Source organism: Phaseolus vulgaris, chromosome 3, assembly GCF_000499845.2.
Source record: "Phaseolus vulgaris cultivar G19833 chromosome 3, P. vulgaris v2.0, whole genome shotgun sequence".
Classification (NCBI taxonomy): Eukaryota; Viridiplantae; Streptophyta; class Magnoliopsida; order Fabales; family Fabaceae; genus Phaseolus; species Phaseolus vulgaris.
Genome location: NC_023757.2, coordinates 42,269,624 through 42,279,686, shown reverse-complemented (window position 1 = coordinate 42,279,686; position 10,063 = coordinate 42,269,624). Strand labels below are relative to the sequence as shown.

Below are 10,063 nucleotides of genomic sequence, written 5' to 3'. Positions count from 1 at the left end.
GCCAGTTCCATTTTATTTTTCACTAACCAAACAAAAGTTTAGTATGAAAAAAATGTAGTTTCAATACTCATTATACACCTAACATTCATGAGTGAAAAAAAAGAGGCTAAGCCAGATTTCCAACAAAGGGAAATACAAAAATGCATGAGCCAGTAATAATTGAAAACCAGGCTTCCATATAATTGAGTGCTTATTTTATTGTAATAATAACTATAAAAAAAAGTACATTAGGGTGAACTCAATCGTTGTGTTCAGATAAAACTTTAAAAAATGAGATGTTTGGCAAGGGGTTTTGGACCTCAAATGATCGAATAAGATATCACATAAACATATATAACTAAAACCCACAAGGAACCACACAATTACAAGCTTCAACTTTTGTTTAGGGCCACTAAAAATTTAACTTGATCGCCAAGGATTTTCTCCATAATAAAAGGCTGTTCCAACCATGAGGGCTACTGTAGCACCTTGAACAACCACACGAGCCCTCATTAACTTCTGACCTAACTGAGAATTACCTTGTCTAAAACTGATTAAGCCAGCCGTTAGAACACCAGCAGTAACAAGTGCACCTGAAAGTGACACAGCAAATTTAACTAACAAAAGTTGAATGACAGTCATAAAAAGAACAAGCTCCAACCAGCGAAACAGAAAAAAAACACAAACATCAGCCATCTCCAGTCACCAAAAATGTAAGATCGACGTCCCCCCAGGCCAATGCATACTCCATTCCAAATTACAACTTAAATTTAAAATTATCAAATTCCTTATTTCTTCCTTTGCAAATGCAAAGAGATAATTTCATTTGCACATTCGCAAGCAGAGTGAATGCGAATTTATTGTAAAGGGAAGCCCTACCAGAATGCTACCATTATGCACCCCATGTCCTTCACATTTTGTCAATCTTAAAAAACAAGACTCTTGTTCCCATTATAAAAGTGAATTCTAAGCTCTTAAGTTACAGGAATCATTTTCTAAATCCATAAGCATAAAATGGCCAGCAACAGCAACTTAGTAACTTGATTGATCACACACCCAAAATTAGTTGATTCAATTCAAGCATTGCACATAAAGTCCAGAAACCAAAGTAAATTTCTTGCATTAACATATAATCCTTCATAAAGTAATGGCAAGGTAATATAAATCCCGATAACATACATATAAGCATGTTCGGCACATCAATGGCAAGGTAATTCTTATCTTTTTCACATTATGTCTTACAATAAGGAAGGTGCAAATTATAATTATAAATCTATAAACTTGGTGTTTTTTTTGCCCCCTTTCACATAAGGCAATCCCAGTAGCATATCACTCACAATTTGTCTTTACCCTCTTGTGTTAGCGCAGTCCCAAGTCCACACAACAACCCTAGATCATACCACCTTTCCTTCGAAACATGAAAGATTCCCTCCTAAGGTCATATTACAACAATTTCTTACTCCCCAAGTCCATCCAATATCTGTCTAAAACAACAAATAGTTTGCTAATTATAAACCCTCTGAACCCTTTTATCCATCAATCTTCTTTCCAGTGAAAAAAAAACGGAAATAAATACTGACGAATGAAAGAAAACAAATAGTACATGAATATAACAAACGAAAGATGTGGAGAATTGAAATTGAAATTGAAAGCGTAAAATTGAAGAGGCGAGGATTTTACCAATGGGGACAAAAGGGTTCCGCACTCGCTTCTTCTCTTGTTGAAGAAAATCTTCAGTCATCTTGAGATGAAAGGAAATCGAAGTTGAAATTGAGCCCTAATCGGAGAAGCAAAGAAGAAATTAGATGACAAGAATGAATAAATATATGGAGACGAATCTTGCAGGTGGCCTTGGCGTGGGTGCTTGGACACAGCAATGCCACATACCATTTTATTTATTTAGGAATACACACCCTCTCAGTTTTATTGTTTTCTCACTACAGCAAAATCATTTTAAATTTTTGCTTTACAAAATTTGATTTTTTTAATATTCAAAATATATAATCTAGTCTGTTTGATTTTAATTAAATATTACAAGAATAATTTATCTTCTCTTTTTATGAATAGTGTGAGTATTACATTATACTTTTTTTAAATATAATTTTGTTCATTTAACATCATTCCATAAATAAACTACTAAAAAAAATTTAAAATACATTTTTAACTAAAACAGTATAAAAAAAATTACTTTAGCTAGCTATCCTTAATTTACTCAACATTTTAACCCTTTTATCATCACGATTTTTTCTAACGTAATGGAGATTTATTAGGTTAATGGTGCTGTTTTATTAGTGATCTAATTAGTTTTGCTCTCAATATGTTCTTTTGGATGAATTATTCTCACAACTTGTGAATGCAAAATATCTAAAATTATCTTTAATAGCATATATCTAATAGATACTTAGGGTAAACAATAGTCATTGGAAGCAAATATTTTGTTTTAACAACAATAAATATTGATAATTTTTTTTTTTTTTTTTTTTACAAATTTATTTTATTTCTCAATTTAAACTATTATTGCATTAATTATTTTCTTTTTACAATATTCAGTGTAATTTTTATATAACATTATGTAATGAAATATTAGTTACTTCAATTTATGATGTTAAATATTTTTTAATTTCAATTATATAAAAAAAGTAACTCAACAAATATTAAAAATAATGTAATAATTAGTTGTTTTATAAAATTAAAATAAATTAAAATAAATATAGAATAATAAGAAAATGTATTAAAATATAAAATATAATAATTAAATTAAATTAAATAAGTTAAACTATCTCGTAAATTAGAAGCTTGTAACTTATACGCTATAAATTAATAAAATATACTATTTTAATATACTTATCAAATACTGTTGTGTTGTTAATACTATGTTATTAATCTCACCAAACACACTCTATAATTAATATGCCAAAAACTTATAAAATAAGTAAAGTTACTTTGATGATTTTACTGAATATATTCATATTTGATAAAATAACTTATAAATTAGTAAAATAAGTTAATATCTAACTTATTAATCTTATCAAATACGCTCTCAATCATGATTTATTTAAATTATTTTTACATGTATTAAAAATGTCAAAAGAAAAAATTGATTTTTAAAATACTACTCTCTTAATATATGTATTACTGTGTACCCATTAAAAAGCATGATTAATTTTTAAAAATACAAAAAAATCAATGTTTTACTAAAATTGATAACATTAATGATTCTTTAAGAAAAACAAATAAGAGATGCATTATGGGAAAATTTGACAAGTCAGCTCGTTAACCCAACTAATTTTAGAAAAGAGGTTGATATCTCACTTTGATTTAAAATAAAAAATAGTTTAAAATATTAACTCTTTTATTATATTATTTGAATCATATATACATATGTAATATTATAATAATTTAGATAATTAACAATTTAGAAACGAAGTTTCAATTATTAATTATAATAAATTAATTTAATATAAAATAATAATAATTTTAATCTATGCAATTAAAATATAAATTAAATATTTACATAATTAAATATATTTTTGAGATATATATATATATATATATTAAATAATAAAATTACAAAAAAATTAACTGGTTGGCTCGCAAGTTTTTTTTATCATGTTTTTAGTGGACTAAGAGTGGGTAAAAAAGGATTAAATTAATTAATTTTGTCATTCTTTATAGAAAAAAAATACTATAATTGCTACGTCCATTTAGTATTAGTCATTCATCAAAACTAAAGGATATTTAACATTAACAGTTTAGTTAAAAAAATATTGAGAGAGAATTTACGATAAAAGAAAACATTAAAAAAATAGTGAAAAAGTGTGGTATATCTACTAAAGGAAAAAGCTGCATATTTTAAAATTTGTCACATAATTATTTTTAAAGGAAATTTAAAGTAGAGTGAAGCGAAATATATTTATATATGTTGAAAGAGAATAATCTATATCCGAGGAGAGAATATAATAATGTAATACTTATCCTTCACTGAGTCAATAGATAACTTTCAAATAGAATAAAATTGTATACGATCAAACTTGTAAAGTAAGAAAAAATGTATATTTTTAACTAGAGAAAAAATGTATATTTCCCTCTAAAGACAGGGGGAAAAAGTGTACCTTATTCGTTTATTTTATTTATTAATTAACCAATATCTTACCTTTTATAACTGGTTGTTGCCTATACCCTTGCAAGAAAAACATTTAAAACCTACCTGTCCAATTTGTGGTTTTACAATGTTGTACACGAATAATTGAGATAAGAAAAACAGGTAAAAGCAATAAAATCTGAGATATATTTTTAAAACTATTAAATATATTTCATTTTAATATTTGATATCAAGAAAACTATTAAAATAAACTGTATTTTATAATATAAAAACAAAAAAAACTTTATAAATTTGAGAATTAAAATAAATGACGATTTGAATATTCTGTATAAAAAATGGAAATCTAGTCCGAAAATTAATATTTATATGAACTCGTAAGAATTTATTTAGAATTTTTATTTCAAAAAATTACATCTTCACGTTTTTTTTATATTCTTATTAGGATTTCAAAGCTTCGTGCATTTACAATATTAAATTAGGTGATACTGACTATAAACACTATTTCTAGCGGCACTCGTCCAGCTAAGAATCGAGTGGTCACGATTTATTTCTGTTCTTCTTTTACTTGAGTTATTTAAAACCTAAGATATTAGTAAAATTATAATAGTTATCATTCAACAGGTATTTGATGAGCTTTTACGAGAAAGTGCACTCTGAGAAATAATAATGTGTACTAACGACATATATCAAATTTATAAAGAATAGTTAATATTTAAGTAAAATATTCGCTAAATATAAATATAGAATAATACAAGTAGGGATATATGAAAAAAAATTCAGGATGTTTCTCTTTGATGCTAACTCCTCTAATGTTTCTCACATTTTCCTATTTACAATTCACTCAATCATGTTTTTCTCTCGTCATACTAGGATTGTGCCTCAAGCTCCTATTTAACCTAATTTATTAGGATTAAGTAACTTCTTGCATGACACTGATGAACTCGTTTGGACGAATAAAACATAAAAAATGTTTAATGTCTCTGACGTTATCTCGCTCAAGCGAAGCAAAACATCTATTTTGTCCAATGCTGCTAGAGTGACGCTCACTTGAGTGAGATGTTATGATTCTAATTTGAACTTTTTGTGCACTTTGCATTTTGGAGTTTTTGTGCACTTTGCATTTTGGGGCCTTCCATCTTTCTCCTGTTAGGTTATATTATTCTTCTTTAGTAGTCATTTTCATTCTTCCCTAAAAACTTGAAATTAACACCACCAAATTTGAGAATAAAATATTCTTATTCAAATAAAAATCATAAAATATGTAAAAATGTATAAATTCATAAATTAAAGATTATTTTATATTTATTTAGCAATGAATTTTCATAAGTGTCTATATTGTAAGTATTAGAAGAAAAAATAAACATATATCTATGTATTTTTTTAATAAATGAAAACTTGAAAGGTAATAGTAAAGGTTAAATAATAAAACATGGTGATTCGTAATTTGGTGTTTCGAAAAATTTGGAGGTATTTAGGAGATATGAGAGAAATAATTATTTAGAATGATGATAAAAGATAAAAAATGTATCCATAAAAATATCACATTTTTATAATTAAAATATAATTTAATGAATTAATAAATTTAAAATTGTTAATTTGACATCAAACTTAATTATGAAAGAATGAATTAAATAATTTTAAATTGGAGTGTAATAGAATAGAGTTGAACGATGGTTGATAGTTTTTCTCATTTTGTTATATATATTTTTTTTCAATAAAAGATAAATTTAATATAATAGATATTGACATATTTTACTTTTAAATACAATAAAAAATTTAAGTCGTAATAAAAATTGTAATTTGATTAATTTGATTTATTAATAATTAAAACAATTAAGCTATATTATATTTTGTCCTTAGTAATTATCGTGTGTTTGTTAGTCAATTATATTAATATGAGTATTATAATAATATAAATTATTAATGAAGTTTTAAAGAAAATATAACAAGTTGGTGTAATAGTATTTTTGGCGTACTAAAAGTTAAATATATTTTGAACTACTACTGTAGTGATGATTGTGGCAATAATGGTGGTGTGGTACAGAACAGAGGAGACGAAGATGTGTTGAATAAAAAGGCAACATCTATGGAGAGAGACAGAAATGGAAGAAATGGGAGTTGGAAGAAGGTTGCTGAAATGGAGTCCATTTGCAGCCATGATCATGGTTGAGTGCCTTGATGTGGGACTCTCCACTTTAGGTAAAGCAGCCATGAACAGAGGAATGAACCATTTTGTCTTTGTTCTCTACTCCAACGCCATTGCTACCCTCATACTCCTCCCTCTCGCTTTCTTCATCAACAGGTCTTAAATCTAACTCAAACTTATTAAGTCCAATTATAACTGGATTATGAGAAGAAGATGTGTGATCAGAGAACACTTCTACCTCCTCCATTAGAAATTAGACTTTTCAAATCACTTACATTACCTTAACCTTCAACTTTTCAACTTTGCAGAACCACAAGACCGCCCCTTTCTTTAGCTCTACTCTGCAAGTTCTTCCTCGTGGGCGCTCTTTGGTATGTATGTTTGTGTCTATGTAATTGCATATTTACCTATTTTTTCCTATTCTTTTGCAAGAAAACGTTATCGTTAAACAAAAATGTAAGAATGTTGTTTATTGGAGATGTGCAGCATAACTGTTATGCAGAATTGTGTTTTCACCGCCATTGACTACAGCTCTCCCACTCTTGGATCCGCCATGAGCAATTTGTCTCCAGCCGCCACTTTTGTGCTTGCGGTCATCTTTGGGTACCCTCTCTTCTTTTACTTTTATTTATATAATAATAACAAGCTTTAATCAGATCTTATGCTTGCTCTATCTTTATAGTTTAATTCCTCCACAAACACTTTTTAATCCATTGTAACTGTAGTCCCGGAATTCCAAAATATTGTAATGACTAAACAGATTAAAAATTGTTACAAAGAGATATTAAAGCGAGAAGGTTTTAGGTGTAGAGATTAAAACAGTATAGATAAGGTATTTTCCAGAACAGAATACATTGCAAGACATTGTTTATAGGAAAATGATTTTTCAACATCCCCTTCCCCTTTGCTCCAAATTACACCTTGCTGACTCTGAAGCTGACATGCCAGAGACATTTTTGTAATGTAATTTGGATCTAAACCCTAAATCTTGGTGTCAAAATATCGGTACTCTAATTGTATACTCGAGTTTAATAAAATATGTTGTTACTTTTTAGTTGTCGCACTCAACATTAGAACTGAAACTAAGATATTGAAACCACGATATTGGATTTTTTACTGCCTTATTCTAGGATGGAGAAGTTGAATATTGGAAGCTCAATCAGCCAGATCAAGGTCACGGGCACACTGCTATCCATCTCTGGAGCATTACTGGTGACCCTTTACAAGGGCTTTCCCATCACCAGCTTTCGAATTCAACACTCTCCATCACAACCATTGTCATCTTTGTTGGCTCAAACAAGTAACTGGACCATTGGGGGTCTCTTCTTTGCGGCTGCTTCTCTCTCTCTCGCACTCTCGAATATTACTCAGGTGAGATCAAGGCCTAGTTTGGTTAGATACTTACATCACTTAGCTAAATTGGAGCAAAGGTCTTCAATTTTTTTAGTAATGGATCTGATTTGGTTGAGCTTGTTTGCAGGCATCAATTCTTAAAGGATATTCATCACAGTCAACCGTAGTAGCCTTCTATTGCATGTTTGGAACTATCCAAACTGCAATACTATCTCTCATTGTTGTCAGGGATCCAAATGACTGGAAAATAAGCCCCGGCATTGAGCTCGTGTCTATATTCTATTCAGTAAGCACGTACAAACAACCCGAAAAACTAAAAAAACAAGCACACAAAAACAAGTTGCAAACGATTGAGGGTTTATTGCTAAGCTCATTCCTCCTATGTGGAAAACAATATTGCAGGCTATTATCGGAAATGTGGTGACATTTTCAGTACTGACTTGGTGCATAAAAAGGAAAGGACCTGTATTTGTTAGCTTGTTCAAGCCTGTGGGGATTGCCATAGCTGACTTTTCGAGCGTTATCTTCCTTGGTGAAACGCTTCATGTTGGCAGGTAACTCCCATTTCCAAAATTTTCTTATTCCATCTCGACGGAGCTTTGTTAATAAATGTCAAGCTATCAACAGTAAAATGAACTAAGGACTAAGGCATAAACCATAAAATAGGCTTGGACATGTTGCGGCTGCCAATTATATCAGCACTATTTTGTTGTCTGCTGTTTCAAATTTCAGGATAACCATGACTTTCCAGAGTTTTATGTTGTCGGGGTTTCTCTCCTCATTACAGGATTCCCACGTCTAAATATATGGAGATTTCACTCAACTGGGAGTTTTTAAGTCTAAAACAATGTTTACTGCAACTAAAGGTGATTTAGCTTTTAGGGGCAATGTCAAAACTATGGATAGATCAAAAACCACTCAGCAGTACATTTTGGGAGTATGTCAATTGGAAAAAGGAGGGAGAAACACGTGATATGTAATAGAATATACACATACAATTATTGCATGTGGTCTACTAAATCGTCCACTAATTTGAATCACTTTTCTAACTCAATTTTCTAATTGAATGCTTAAACTTTGCTTTGCTGACAGTACTATTTCTATATTGACTTTGCATTGTGTATTTCCATTCTTTTAGTGTCCTAGGCGCAGTGATAATCGCAATCGGATTTTACACAGTATTGTGGGCACAATCCAAAGAGGAAAACGCAAAAGGCCTCCAAGTTGATGGACAATCATTCCCATCTTCCCAAGAGAGTCCTCTACTGGAGACAATCCGTGAAAGCAATGTTTTAGCATAACCATTTACTCGTGTATACTAGTGTACCTTCATCAATATATTCAACAGACACTGGTGGGGTGAAAGAATCTTTGTTTTTCAGCAGAGTTCTTCACCAAAATGTAGTTCTTTTTTTGCATTGCCTTCCCTGATGTATATTACATAAGTGAAAGTAATGGAAACTCTTTACATTTTATCAGTTCCTTCACAAATTATAACAGGACAGAGTTTCAAAGATAATTAATTGTAAATCTTGCATACCAAAAGAATGAACCTCTCAGGAAGTCGCTCACCTGTTTTGATTGTGGTTTTTGAACCCTTGTTTCAATACAGTGATATTGTATCATGAAAGGGGAGAGTAGACACAATTCAACTCTTCCATGTTTTGTCTGCTTTTTATAGATATATATTTCTATTTAACTTAAATAAGTTTAACTTAATATATAATTGATTTTTTATTTTCATTAATTAGATACCTAATAAATTAAATATTTTAGAATTTTGGTATTATGTGAATTCTATTGTCACGTGTTACTTAAATTGAAAGATATAAGTTGTTAAAATAAAATAAAAACAAGTTGAGGAACTAACGAATTAAAAAATATAAAAAATAATTTTCATGAAACTAAAATTTATAATTATTAAATACTAATTTTTAAAAAAATGTGAAAAATATAAAACTTTTTAAAGCTTTCTTGTTTTTAAAATAATTCAAAATAATACTTGGTTTAAAAATAATTTCATTAACAATTTTAACATAACAATGGTTTAAAATCGTTACAACATTATATTAAATTAATTTTTCACTAATAGATTTTCAAGACCGTGTGGATTGCCGTTGCTTGTGTTTCCTTCCTTGGTGAAACAATTTATATTGTTAGGTAACTCTCATTTTCTCAATATCCTCTGTTGCTGCTATGTTACTCACAGGAATGAGGAAATTTGGTTATTATCAAGGGAGTTTAAGGTTAACTGATAAAATAAGTTTTTAAGATTTTATCTCCACTCTTATATATTTTAAATAATATAGAAGACATCTTCTTTTTATTAATAATTAATTAAATAAATAAATTGGAGTATTTAAGGAATGTTTCTATTTATATACAACAAAATTAAACTAACATTTTAAGACGATAGAGAACATTTGTTAAAGTTTGTCGCATACCACCTACCAAAACATCTATACCAGATCCAAAGATCTGCA

The 10,063-nt window shown here is 29.1% G+C and overlaps 2 protein-coding genes across 3 annotated transcripts; one reads left to right on the top strand and one right to left on the bottom strand.

Moving 5' to 3' along the window:
* Positions 1-172: 172 nt before the first annotated feature.
* On the bottom strand, positions 173-1,872 carry LOC137807849 (RING-H2 finger protein ATL48-like). Its single transcript, XM_068608677.1, has 2 exons — positions 1,660-1,872; positions 173-572 (listed from the first exon to the last, which is right to left on the bottom strand). The coding sequence occupies exons 1-2, from the start codon at positions 1,718-1,720 to the stop codon at positions 400-402; spliced, it is 234 nt and encodes a 77-aa protein (XP_068464778.1). The 5' UTR covers positions 1,721-1,872; the 3' UTR covers positions 173-399.
* A 4,204-nt stretch (positions 1,873-6,076) lies between these two features.
* Positions 6,077-9,058, top strand: LOC137807846 (WAT1-related protein At4g15540-like). Of its 2 annotated transcripts, XR_011080606.1 has the most exons (8): positions 6,088-6,383; positions 6,536-6,598; positions 6,714-6,830; positions 7,358-7,598; positions 7,708-7,866; positions 7,983-8,134; positions 8,313-8,446; positions 8,719-9,058. XR_011080606.1 is itself a non-coding variant. In XM_068608670.1 (7 exons), the coding sequence occupies exons 1-7, from the start codon at positions 6,184-6,186 to the stop codon at positions 8,879-8,881; spliced, it is 1,095 nt and encodes a 364-aa protein (XP_068464771.1). In that variant the 5' UTR covers positions 6,077-6,183; the 3' UTR covers positions 8,882-9,058. The 2 variants fall into 2 exon arrangements, 1 of the variants encoding a protein (XP_068464771.1); XM_068608670.1 differs by lacking the exon at positions 8,313-8,446 and having other exon boundaries at positions 6,077-6,383.
* Positions 9,059-10,063: the final 1,005 nt, after the last annotated feature.